This window comes from Mesocricetus auratus, unplaced genomic scaffold, assembly GCF_017639785.1.
Source record: "Mesocricetus auratus isolate SY011 unplaced genomic scaffold, BCM_Maur_2.0 Super-Scaffold_100031, whole genome shotgun sequence".
Taxonomy (NCBI): domain Eukaryota; kingdom Metazoa; phylum Chordata; class Mammalia; order Rodentia; family Cricetidae; genus Mesocricetus; species Mesocricetus auratus.
The window spans coordinates 18,031,406-18,045,534 of record NW_024429212.1 but is presented as its reverse complement, the minus strand read 5'-3'; the positions used below and the strand labels follow the sequence as shown (position 1 = coordinate 18,045,534).

At 38.2% G+C, this 14,129-nt stretch overlaps 1 protein-coding gene across 1 annotated transcript; it reads right to left on the bottom strand.

Moving 5' to 3' along the window:
* Positions 1 to 8,579: 8,579 nt before the first annotated feature.
* Positions 8,580 to 9,533, bottom strand: LOC101832295 (olfactory receptor 2G3-like). The gene has a single exon (XM_005077420.1). The coding sequence runs from the start codon at positions 9,531 to 9,533 to the stop codon at positions 8,580 to 8,582; it is 954 nt and encodes a 317-aa protein (XP_005077477.1).
* Between the last annotated feature and the right edge of the window lie 4,596 nt (positions 9,534 to 14,129).

The following is a 14,129-nucleotide window of genomic DNA, read 5'->3' as shown; positions in this document are numbered from 1 at the left end:
TCGGGAGGCAAAGGCAGGCAGATCTCTGTGAGTTCGAGACTGGGCTGGACCGACAGCCTCCAAAACAATACAGAGAAACCCTGTCTCATAAAAACCAAAAAAAGTTTTTATATCCTCAGACATTCATAACTTGTATTTACAAACCTTAAAACATTTTCATAGACTGTCATAACATCAGAACATCATAACTTGAAGAATGAGAAGGGAAAAATGGTTGTATAGTGGAGGCAGAGTTAGTCAGCTGTCATATTGTAAGTGTGGGTTTGGTTTTGTAAAAAAGTCTTATCTCTGGGGGTAAGAATAAGGTGTGTTTGGAGAAAGAATAAAAGGGATTTAGTATTAGAGTGATTTTTTTGATGTAAGTAGCAAATGATGTCCTGTGTTGAAGGGGGCTATGTATGTTGTTATCTGTAGGGTAGCCTGTAGGTAAGTGGAGCGAGTCATAAGGGATGAAATGATAGCTTGATATGATGTCATGTTTGCACAATTATTGTCTTTACTGATAATGGAGGGGTTGGTATGATGTGGCCATCTGACAAGAAGGAGTTGCCATCTGTATAAAAGGAATAGGCAGAAGTATCTAGAGAAATCTCTTGTGTATAAGAGGTATGGGGAGGATGTAGTTTAGTTTTGGATAGAAGGAAAAAGGATCTGGGGAATATTGAGGCAAAGGGATAATCATGGATGGATTGATGGGAGGACAGGGAAGGAATTCAAGTGATTTTTTTTTGTTTTTGGTTTTTACGAGACAGGGTTTCTCTGTATTGTTTCGGAGGCTATCGGTCCAGTTCGGCCTGGAACTCACAGAGATCCGCCTGCCTCTGCCTCCCGAGTGCTGGGATTAAAGGCGTGCACCACCACCGCCCGGCTCAAGTGATGTGCTTTTGATAAGAGAAGATTGTAGGGGTGGAATCTGAGAGAGTGGAAGGTATTAGGGGCCTTAGTAAGAGTTAAGGGAGACAGTGGTGGGAATAGATTGGTATTGTGAGAGGGAATCCAGGAGTTACTTTGTCAGATTTACAGGTGAACAGAGAGGCTGTAGCAAGAGTTTGTAGACAAGGAGGCCAAGAGGGAACAATGTTTTCTAGTTTTAGAAAGACAGGTGAAACAGGCAAAGGTCAGTCCTATAGAGTGTTTATGTGTTTAGGAAATGTAAAGATGGAAAGGTTTGTACAGTTTTGGGAGGCAGAGGACAGGGGTAGAATGGACAATATTATTTTTTAAAATGAATCATGAATTTGGTTATTTTTGTTTTCTTTTGTTTTGTTCTGGTTTGGTTTGGTTTTTTCTTCCTTCTTTTATTTAAGTTACAAACAAATTTGTTTCACATGTCAATCCCAGATCCCTCTCCATCCCCTTCTCCCATCCCTCCCCACTAGGCCCCCTAGTGCCCCACCCAATCTCCAGTCCAATCCCCAGGGAGGGTGAGGCCCTCCATGGTGGATCTCCAGAGTCTGTCATTTCATCCAGGGTAGGGTCTATGCCCTCCTTCAAGAGTCCAGGCTGAGAGAGCATCCCTCATCATGGGATGGGCACTCAAAGTCTATTTATATGCCAGGGATAAACACTACCCAAGGCCCCCTACATTACCTAGGCCTCCTCACTGACACCAATATTCAGGGGGCCTGGGTCCGTCCCATGCTTTCCACACAGCCATCAATCTGGGGTCCAAGAGCTCCACCTTGTTCAGGTCAAATGTTTCTGTGGGTTAAACCAACCCAGTCTTAACTCCTTTGCTCATTAGTTCTCCCTTTCTGACACTGGATTCCAGGAGTTCAGTTCAGTGTTTGCATGTGGGTATCTGCCTCTGCTTTCATCAGTTGCTGAATGAAGGTTCTGTTTCCCAGACTCTCTGGCAATGGGATTGGATGCTGGCCCTCCCCTGATTCATGTCTAATATCCATAACTGAGTGAGTACACACCATGCTTCTCTTTTTGTGACTGGGTTACCTCACTCAGGATGGTTTCTTCTAGTGCCATCCAATTGCCTGCAAACAAGATTCCATTTTTTCATCTGAATAATACTCCATCGTGTAAATGTACCACATTTTCTCTATCCACTCTTCAGTTGAGGAGCATCTGGGTTGCTTCCAGGTTCTGGCTATTACAAATAATGCTGCTATGAACATAGTGGAACAGACATCCTTCTTGTATGAGTGTGCATCTTTTGGGTATATGACTAAGGGTGGAACTGCTGGGTCTTGTGGTAGATTGATTCCCATTTTCCTGAGGAATCTCCATACTGATTTCCAAAGTGGTTGTATGAGTAGGCACTCCCACCAGCAGTGGAGGAGTGTTCCCCTCTCTCTACTTCTCCAGCATAAACTGTCATTGGAGCTTTTGATATTAGCCATTCTGACAAGAGTAAGATAATATCTCAGAGTTGTTTTGATTTGCATTTTCCTGATGTCTAGGGATGTTGAGCACTTTCTCAAGTGTCTCTCAGCAATTTTAGACTCCTCTACTGAGAATTCTTTATTTAGTTCTGTACTCCACTTTTTGATTGGATCCTTTGGTGTTTTGGAGACTGGCTTCTTGAGTTCTTTGTAAATTTTGGAGATCAGCCCTCTATCAGTTGTGGGGTTAGTGAATATCTTTTCCCAAACTGTGGGCTACCTTTTTGTCTTGCTGACTGTGTCCTTTGCCTTACAGAAGCTTCTCAGTTTCAGGAGGTCCCATTTATTGATTGTCAATCTTAGTGTCTGTGCTACTGGAGCTATGTTCAGGAAGAGGTCTCCTGTACCAATTCGTTTAAGGGTACCTCCTGCTGGCTGGATTTATGTTGAGGTCTTTGATCCATTTGGATTTAAGTTTTGCTCATAGCAATGGACATGGATCTATCTGCTGTCTTCCACATGTCAGCCTCCAGTTATGCCAGCACCATCTGATGAATAAGTTTGTGGGGCTTTATATGTGATTTAAGTTTTAGTAATATTTCCTTTATGAACGTGGATGCCTTTGTATTTGTGGCATAGATGTTCAGAATTGAAACTTCATCTTGGTGGATTTCGCCTGTGATGAGTATGTAATGACCTCCTTCATCTCTTTTAACTGATCTTATTTTAAAGTCTAATTTGTTGGATATTAGGATTGCTACCCCCTCTTGTTTCTTGTGTCTATTTGATTGGAAAATATTTTCCCATCATTTAACTCTCAGGTAATGTCTGTCTTTGAGGGTGAGGTGTGTTTCTTGTATGCAGCAGAAAGATGGGTTCTGTCTTTGAATCCATTCTGTTAGCCTGTGTCTTTTTATGGATGAGTTAAGGCCATTAATATTGAGGGATATTAATGACCATAGATTGCTCATTCTTCTGTGATTTGGAATGGTTGTTGTTGTTGGAATTATGTGTGGAATTCCACCCCTTTGTTCTTTTGTCTGTTGGTAAAGTGGATATGTATTGCTTGAATCTAGTTTTATCATGGAATATCTTGTTTTCTCCATCTATAGTGATTGAGAGCTTTGCCGGGTATAGTAGTCTGGGCTGGCATCCATGGTCTCTTAGTGTTGGTAGAATATCTATCCAGGACCTTCTGGCTTTCAGAGTTTCCATGGAGAAGTCAGGTGTAATTCTGATAGGTTTGCCTTTATATGTTACTTGGCCCTTTTCCTTATCTGCTCTTAATAGTCTTTCTTTATTCTGTATATTTGGGGTCTTGATTATTATGTGGCGAGGGGACTTTTTTGTGGTCCACTCTATTTGGTGTTCTGTAAGCTTCTTGCACCTTCATTGACATGTGTTTCTTTAGGTTGGGAAAGTTTTCTTCTATGATTTTGTTGAATATGTTTTCTGCCCCTTTGAGGTGGTTTTCTTCACCTTCTTCTATACCTATTATTCTTAGGTTAGGTCTTTTCATGGTGTCCCATATTTCCTGGATGTTTTGTGTTAAGGATTTGTTGGACTTACGATTTTCTTTGGTTGATGAATCCATTTCTCCTAGTGTATCTTCAACACCTGAGATTCTCTCTTCCATCTCTTGTATTCTGTTGGTAATGCTTGTATCGGTTTGCCCAGCTTTTCTATTTCTTTTTTATTGTCTCTATTTCAGTTTTCAACCCTTGCACTGTTTGAATTGTTTCTTGCAATTTTCAGTTTATCTTTTCATCCATTTGTTGCATTTTATGAATTTTTTGGTTTGCTTTTTCTTCCATTTTTTGCATTTTTCGGTTTGCTTTTTCTTCCATTTCTTGCAGTTTTGGTTTGCTTTTTCTTCCATTTCTTGCATTTTTTTTGGGTTTTTTCTTCCATTTCTTGCATTTTTTGATTTGTTTTTCTTCCATTTTCTGCTTTTTTGGTTTGTTTTTTCTTCCATTTCTTGCATTTTTCGTTTGTTTTTTCGTCCATTTCTTTGAGGGATTTTCCTATATCCTCTTTTAGGACCTCTATCATTTTCATGAAGGTGGTTTTAAGGTCATTCTCTTCTGCTTCATTTGCATTGGAATGTTGGAGTCTCCCTGGTATGGAGTCTCTAGAATCTGGCGGTGCCATATTTGTTTTTCTGTTGCTGAGTATGTTTTTGTATTGTCTCTTTCCCATCTCTTCTTCTAATGGGTTCAGAAAGAGCCCCTTACTGGTCTGGTGGTTAGGGGACCAGGGTTCCCTTTCGGTAGGTGCTAGCAAGGCCAATACTCTGGTAGTTCTTCTATTCATCATCCTAGTTCTGGTCCCATGGGTGGAGAAGAAGACCAGGAATCTGGTGTGCTTAACCTCTCCCCTGGTCCCCTGGTCCCTGGATCTGCTGGTTTCCTGGTCTTGTTGGTGGAGGAGAAGTCCTGGAACCTGGAGTGCTTTGCTCCTGCCAGGATTGGAAGCTCTGTGCAGGCCCAGATGCAGGGCCTGTTTTACCTGGTCCTGCAGGACCAGCTGGTCCCCTGGTCTTGTTGGTGGAAGAGAAGACCTGGGATCTGTGGTGTTTGGCTCCCAGCAGGATGGGAAGCTCTGTGGCTGTCACGAGTCATTGGAAGGCACGCCGGGATGCAGGGCCTTCTTTACCTGGATCTGTTGGTTTCCCTTTGCTTGCTTTTTTAAGCTTTAGATATTTGGATAAACTAATTCACACAAAAACTTTGATATTTTATAATGGCACACTATAAAAAGATCAGTAAAGTTGGGGGGTCTCCCAATGAACTGCATTTATAATTAAAAATTTTGTTTTGTTACTAAAAGTGCTTCAATTTGAAACTGTTATTTTTTAATGTTCAAACAGTAGGAATAAAGCTGTAAAAATCCTAATCTTATAAAAAAACAGAAATGTATTATAACCTGTTAAAGATAGTTAGACATGCAAGTTAATAGTTCACTTTATAAATTATCAAATTCTTTACTGTATTCAGAATTATATTTGTAGCCATGCCAAGTAATTAACTATGGGAACCAGCTGTATTTAGCCTCCTGTGTATGTTTTCAATGTGAAGCCCAAAACAACTAAAAGCAAGCCAAGTTTGTTTAGTTTAGATATACTTAATAGACAATGGTCCTCAAAACTTTCAGAGATCTATTGAGTATGGAATTTAAAACATTTAATGGAAAAAGTTTACTGTAACTTACTGATACCAAAGTCTCCAAAGAAGACAATGGGGCACAACAACTCAACCTGGATTGTGATAAGACTAACTACTGGGAAGAGCTTTCCCATGCCTTGCATACAGCCAAGGCTCCACACAAACTTCACATTTTGGGTTGGTTGCCCTATTCTACCTGTTTAAAGTAAGATCAGTCCCCCAAGTGCCTTCTGAACAGAACATATTTCTCAGACCTGGCTCTAACAGCCAAAGGTCTATGCTGTCCTGTATGACAGCTAAAGATTATACACTGTTCTGTATAGCAGTTGAAGACTGGATACTTCTGCCCCCAACAAAGCCATGGGAGCTTTGGGCAACTGTTCTAGGTAGTGGTTAAGTCTCCATTATTTTCATTGATACATAGGATATTTGGACTATATACTAGCTATAATTTATCCTTCTTAGATCCCTCATGGCATTCATGACTAGGCTAATGATAGCTTTGCCAGTTTAACAGCATCAAGTATATGCCAGCTCCTCCCTCAAGGCTTTAGCTGCTTTCTCAGTTCTCTTCACAAGTAAAAATCAGGCCTCTGGCCTCTCTGGAGGGCTACTACTAGTTCTCCAGCTGACAAAGGCACAGTTTACCTTGCCACCAGACTCTGAAAAGAGATAAGCTCACAAACAGGTTTCAAAATATTTTTTTCCTATTCCTTTGTGAGATATTTTGTTTGTTGGTTTGTTGACTGTTTATAACTGTGGCAATGAGAACATTTTCTGTGGAGATTTAAATTTGCCACATAAGAGTTTTCTTGCTTTCCCTTCCACTTACACTCTACTTTTCTTATTACTCTTTAAGATATTCCCAGCTAAATATTTTTATAGATAATTGGTAATATCCATGAACTAATGTTACTGCTTATATAATAGAAAATAATCTCATAGAGAATAATACAGTTGACAGTAAAAGAATGGTCCTTTACCCCAGCTAGGCATGTCAACAGAATTCTAGCACCTGCCTGCACAACAGTGGCACAAATGTTATGAGAGTAAAGAACCACTTTATAAAACTGGATTATGGAACCCACACCCAACAATGCTAAAGGATCGTAGAAATAAAATGGCTCTTAATGACAAAAGAAAGAAAGAAAAAAAGAAAGAAAGAAAGAAAGAAAGGAAGGAAGGAAGGAAGGAAGGAAGGAAGGAAAAAATTCTACCCACCAAATCTGTCCTTCTGATGTCATAATGAGATAGATACTTCCCAAGTCAGACAAGCCAGGATAACTCATCACCACCAGACCAGCCAGATTTTTTAAAAAAAGATTTGTTTATTTATTATGTATACAATCTTCTTCCCAAATGTGTGCCTGCAGATCAGAAGAGGGCACCAGATCTCATTACAGAAGGCTGTGAGCTACCATGTGACTGCTGGGAATTGAACTCAGGGCCTCTGGAAGAGCAGCCAGTGATCTTAGCCTCTAAGTCATCTTTGCAGCTCAATTATCTTATTGCTAATATACACTCAAATTCAGAATATGATAATTTAATTATGGTATGCAAATATAACAAATTTAAAATATAAAACTATTAAAAGGACCTGAGTTTTATTTACAATATTCTCAGTGCCCACCTGGACAATGCCAGTTCTGTGCACATGCACAGAGACACATATATGTGTTAATAAAATATGATAAGTATTTTACATGGGTTTGTCAAAAAATAAACAATCATAAGCAAAGCCGCTGAAGATATCAAGGATTATGGTTGAGCCCTCTATTTTGTTCTGCTGATCTATCATGCTTTCCGAATACTGAATACTTCATACTGTCTAAATTTCTACATCTTTGTTTAATTTAAAAATGAAAGCGCTGTAATTTTTATAAAGTGTTTATCTATTGAAATCTTGGTTCACTATCTTCCCTTTGCTTTTAGTTTATAATATTGGCTGTGTAACAATATCAAGCCTCTTGGAATCAGATGGAAGCAGTGAATAGTGGGTAAAATTTATTGTGAATGTAAGTGGAAAATGCCAGGAAGTTAGCAATCTAACTTTAAACAGGGCAGTTCTATGAATTACTTCAATCAATTTCAGTAATCAAGCTTATTTTTTAATGCCATTAATGGATTATTTAATTTGACATTTAATTACTAATAAGACAAAAAGATAATTAGGGCGACTTTCATATTTAGTTTTATATGGCTTTAAGAAACACATTTTTTCCTTAAATTGCTCAATTTATAATTTTATAAGATTTTTTAACTCTGAGTAGCCTAGTTATAGAAGCCAATCATTTCACATTATTTAAACATTTAAAGGGTGTTACAAACAAAACAGAGAAGGCTGAATCTGAGAACCTAGGAATTCATAGTCATTTTATTGGTCCACAAATTTCCTGTATGTTTTTTCCTGGAAAGGATTGAATTTCTAAGAGTATCTGATTTTTTAAAACTACCTAATATTCTGAATACAAAATTCAGAGCTCAGTAATCACCATCCAATGGACATAATTTGATATGTAAACTTGAAATTTCAGTGAAAACCTCATTTATCAAAAACACAGCATATAAAACACAACAAAACTCCACTAGGTAACCCACTGGAGCAGACCAATAAGGGGAAAAAGCCCAGGTATCTGGCTTAGACTAGGTCATGACCAGCGTATCTTGGTTCAAGGATATGGAAAGCAATATCTCACATGAACACACTACTAAAGAATGGCTCAAAAACCTCTAGCTAGCTGTAAACATACTTTATACAAAAGAGATCACTAACAGACATACTTGTTCTAATAAGGTAGATACAGAACTATTAATAAAAGAGTGGCTATAAAAAAGAAAATTGATTGTAGGAGTCTTGACAACAGCAAATGTTTTCAGTTTATTAGATAATGTAATTATCAGGAAGAAAACATCTGTCTAGATGGGACATCTCGGAGTGTGATAACTAGGGGAGTGGTCTTATTGCTAGTAGCTCTCCAGAGAGACCTGTTAGTTTAGTTTTGGACCATCTGTGTCAGGGTGGCCCTGGGTAATGCATCTGGATCAACACCTCCATATTAGTGAGAACAGATTTATATCTCTACTTGGCAAGAATTTTCTCTCTGATGCTGCTATGTTTTCTCACCAGCCTTCTCAAAGCCCCCTTCACATCTTTGTTTCTCAAAGTGTAGATGAGGGGGTTTAGAGTAGGAATAACCACAGTGTACAACAGAGTGATGAACTTCCCCTGACTATGTGCATAGGAGCTGTTAGGCTGGATATAGACAGCAGTGATTGTGCCATAAAAGAGCACTACTACCAGCAGGTGGGATCCACAGGTTCCAAGAGCTTTACCCCAGGTTAGAGCTGACCTTAACCTCATCAGTACTTGGGCAATGTACCCATATGATACCAAGATGAGTGCCAGGGGAAGGAGGAGCAGCACCAAGGAAGCCATGAACAGCTGCACTTCATTGGCATGAATGTCTACACAGGCCAACTTGATCATGGCAGGAACTTCACAGATGAAGTGATAAATCCTGTGGTTCCCACAGCGAGGTAGGCGGAGGGTGATGGTACCCTGAATCAGTGTGTTGCCCACACCACTCAGCCATGCTATTCCTGCAAGAGACTGGCAGAGGCGTGGGTGCATAACCGTGGTATAATGAAGCGGCTGGCAAACAGCAGCATAGCGATCAAATGCCATAACTGCGAGGAGGACACACTCAGTCGACCCCAGAGCCAGAGACACATAGAGCTGGATAGCACAGCCTGTGGAAGTTATTGTCTTGGCTGGACCATGGAGGTTCCACAGCAGCTGAGGAACAATGCTGGTGGAAAAGCAGATATCCACAAAAGAGAGGTTGGTAAGGAAGTAGTACATGGGTGTTTGGAGCATGGAATCCAAACAGGAGGCAAGGATGATCACTGTGTTGCCTACCAGTGTCAGGAGGTAAAAGATGAGCACCACCACAAAGAGGATCTTTTCAAGCTGTGGCTGATCAGAGAAGCCCACCAGGATGAAATCGCCATCTGAGCTCTTGTTAACTGTCATCACTCTACTCATTAAAAGGAGGGTGACAAGTGCAGAAATGCATGTTAGATAGAAAGAAAATAAAAAGAGATCAGAAATCTCCTTGAGAGACAGGGACCCTAAAGGTTGAAGATGGGCTATGTTCTGTGTTAGAGATAGGCAGAAAATAGATGGAGGAGAGATAGACAGCCAGACAGATAATAGATAGAAGGTAGGTAGCCTGATAGAGATAAAAGATAGAGATAGATGATGAATAGATGATGGATAGACAGACAGACAGACAGACAGGCAGATGATAGAGATCCATGTTTCCAGGAGGAAAGTCAAAGAATATAGAGTACACTGAGAACTGTTAAAGGTACAGAGGTACACAAAGAACTACAAACAACAAAGGAATAAGAAAGAGTGGGAAAAATAGTCTTACCCAGGGAAGAGCACACCAATATGTTAACCAATCACAAATGTTCAGTCCTGAAAACACATACAAGTAACATCATAAGTCTGACCAGCATAAATACATATAGATATTCCTAAATGCATATGTAATAAAGATGCAGTTGCGGAGAAAGTAAAAGGAAATGATACTGCACATCTCTACCTGAAATGTATATTTGTAAACACCATGCTAAAAACAAACTATGCAACCACAGTGATTTACTTGTTTGTTTGACATCATGAATGGGTTATTTTTCTGCCAGTATTTTTCTTATAATATGAAAGAAGATAGTCTGGAATAATTTTAGAGCCTTGCAAAATAATTTTAGACTTGAGCGTTTTATTTTTATGTTATAGTAACTAAGACTCAGTTTTTACTTTCAATAGCCACCTTTGAACTTGTGTTTTATAAACTATTTTCCTTCTTGTTGTAACTTCATAGTATACAAACAATAGAGAATGCAAGTTCAATTGATTTGTTGCTTTGTTTAGATTTTAAAATGTTCCTTTGTGTATATACATTGTTCATAGTACTGTGATATATAATGTCATTTTCATTCAAATGTATATTGTATATTGAGCAAAACCCTTTAGTTTCCCAATTCATTTAGATTTTATTAAAGACATTTTATGAATATCCTACATAGAAAATCTTGTAGGTGACCACTTATCTTTTGTCTGTAACCTTTCATTACTTGACCTCATATGGTCATAAAATAACATAAAAATAGGACTTCATCAAGGTAAGATTACTTTTCTAAAAATGCCAATTTCTCATGCTATCATGTAATTCAAACTTTGCATAATTTTCATCCTCCTTTCTGTTTTCAGAATGGTATCCAAAATAACAATATGCTACTTCTCACTTAATCAAGTTTTAATTTCTTTACTCATACTGTGTGTCTTCCTAAGATTACTTTCATTATGCTTACCAACTTCTGCCTACTTGTCAGTGTCTATTTCCTGGGCATCCTTCCTGAAACCCTTAGTTACTTTGTTTGTAACCATATAAATTTACACATGTACCCATTTCACAGATCAGGCAACATGTCCTAAAAGGAAAGGGAAATGCTAAATGAGTATAAATGTTTCTTTTAAATACCTTTCTTTATGTTTATAATAAACAATTGTTTATAAACAAGATAGACATAAATGTACTTTTAATAAATTTCTACCTTTATCATCCTATTAAATTATTACTCTCTCTTTTTCCTCTCTTAACTAGCAAACAGTGCTTAATGAATCTATTAAATAGTGTGATAAAACAGTATGTTTCTGAAAATATCTAATTAAAAGTTAACATATATGTATTTGTGTATATGTCTATTACCATTCATATTTATTGAAAAATATAATTATTTTTTCTAACTTTGCACAGTCCACATTGTTCATTCAAGGTACCTGAATGAGCTTAAAATTGTGTGAAACCATATTTTAACATTATAATGCTGTAAAATGAAATTTACAGAAACATTTTTTTGTTAAGGTAGCTGCTATATATTGTTTTCAAGTTTTTCCTCTGAGACAGCCATTAGCTCCAAACTTACTGACATAACTCAGCCTTATTGAAGAAATAGTAGACATGAGCACCTTAATTTACTCACATTTTATATGTAAGCATTTATTATGAAAGCAATGCTTTTAATTCTCTATAATTTTTCAAAAAAATAGTGATTTAGAGTAAAGGGAGCAGAGTAATTATCATGCATACACATGGAAACAGAGAGGTGTAGACTGTCTCCTCAGTAGCACATGTATATCCAACACTATTGCCACATTTGGAAGGACTTCATATTTTTAAGAAATCTAAGTCATGAGAGAATTCTTCCAAATATAGTAGCAATCTTCCTGTTTTTCTCTATCTTTTTCTTATTTCTGAATGCATGTTCTTCAAATTTAAGGTTAACTGTAAAATATAAATTATTTAAAAAACCAATCATATAGTGAAATTTAATTTACTATATTATTCAGACAATTTTAAATTGCTTAACAAGCCAAGAGACATGTGAATTATTAGTTGAGTCATTTAAGGAAAGCTAACTTGACATTAGATGAAAATAATATTACTTTCTTAGCTAGAGTTTGTGCTTTGGAGAAATGAGGAAAAGAAAAATGTGGTTATTATTTCCTCACCTCTAAAAATGTTGTCTCCTCATCTTCCAATGAATTTCATTGGCAAAAAAACATGTTGCTTTCCAGAAACAGAAGATCCTGAAAGCGCATCTTTGAAACCAAGGCCAAATATCAGATGTGAGTGCTTTGTCCAGAGCCAAGAGATACTTAAGCAGATACTGCAGCAGGAAATAATGTCAGCCCAACCTGGAACCTGGGGATCCCCATATTCCTAATAGGGCAATTACCACCAAGCATAATAGTGACCAAGACCAAAATCTTCTGGGAAAATGTATTGCAGTCACTGCTTCTTCACAGGTAGGTCTTTAATATGAGGTGTTTCCAGGCTGTCAAGTCACATGCTAGACTAAGATTCTGAAGAAGGTGAGAATAAATTTCTCACTCTGAGCAAGTCTCAAGATTAGATACCTGATTCTCATGGAATAATCTCCTTTACTAACATGATTAGTAGTCTCTGTATAATCAGAACATAATCTTCGAGATCCCCTAGTCTGAATGCAGGTGCATATATGACATATCAACCGTTGTAGTAGGGATGGATTTTCACATGTGAATTCTGTTAGAAAAAATCAGAGTAGTTTTTTTGACAGTGTTATTCTCATTATTCAATTTTTATAAAAGGGTCTGTGGTCAATAAGTTTGAGAGGCCTAACATACAAACTTCTTAAAAACTCACAAAGTTCATTGGTACTTCTTTCAAATTCAAAAACAAAGCACATTGGCTAGAGTTGCTTGAGACTACTTTTTTCCAAATTATTTGTCTAAAAACATTTTCTTAAGTAATCTTGAGTAATGCGTCTTAAGAACTCATATAAAATATATATTAAGACAAGTGTAGTCGGGCAGTGGCGGCGCACGCCTTTAATCCCAGCACTCAGGAGGCAGAGGCAGGCGGATCGCTGTGAGTTCGAGGCCAGGCTGGACCAACAGCCTCCAAAACAATACAGAGAAACCCTGTCTCATAAAGAAAAAAAAAGACAAGTGTAGAGAGACATCATCACAGAAACATGCATGAAGAAATTGAAAGGGTACTGTCTTATTTACAACAGTCATAAATCAATGCTAATAAACATACAAACAGCACAGGCTTCATGAAGAACACAGACACAAACACAGATAATTCTTCTCTGTGATAAGTTACAAAAGATCCTAAAAAGAAGATTCAGTTCATTCAATGTCATATCTAAGCACTAAAAACAGGTATATGCATTGGACAAGAGACATATAGATGATGACGATTCCACAAAAGAAGCTGTCATTTTGAGACAGACTTAAGGAATATGCCTCTCTCAAGGTCTTCAGAGCAGGAAGGAGACATCATTAGATCACTGTTGGATAGGGTGTAAGTTAGCAGAAACTCTCTAAAGCAAGCATAGTTTTATATAAGCTATTAGGCACTGAGAAATTTTGACTCATTAATTAATAGCTGTTAGATATGTTCCTGGTAACCTGGATTCCTTGAGTGAAAAACTATGGTTACTAGTTTTATGTTAACTTGATACAAGCTACTGTTGTTTGAGGAGAGGGAACCTCAATTGATAAAATGTACTCACCATATTACCTGCAAAATGTCTGTTGTGAATTTTCTTTTTTTTCTTTTTTATTATTTTAATTTTAAATAGCTTGCTTCACATGTCAATGCCAGTTCCCTCTCCCTCCCCTCCTCCCGCACCCCCCACCATCGCCCTCAGCCTCCTACCCTATCGCCACTTCCTTTCACATAGGGGATATCTAGAGTCTGTCATTTCACTCAGGGCAGGGTCCAGGCACTTCCCTAAGAGTCCAGGCTGAGAGAGCATTCCTCTTTGTCTTATTGACACACGAAGTCCGTTTGTATGCCAGGGATAAACACTGATCCACTGCCCAGGGTCCCAAAGGTTGCCCAGGCCTCCTCACTGACTCTCACACTCAGGGGGTCTGGATCAATCCCATGCTTGCCTCCCAGCTGTCAGTCTGGAGTCCAAGAGCTCTCCCCTGTTCAGATCAGCCGTCTCTGCTGGTTTTGCCAGCCCATTCTTTGTCAATTTGTTCATTGCTCCTCTCTCTCTG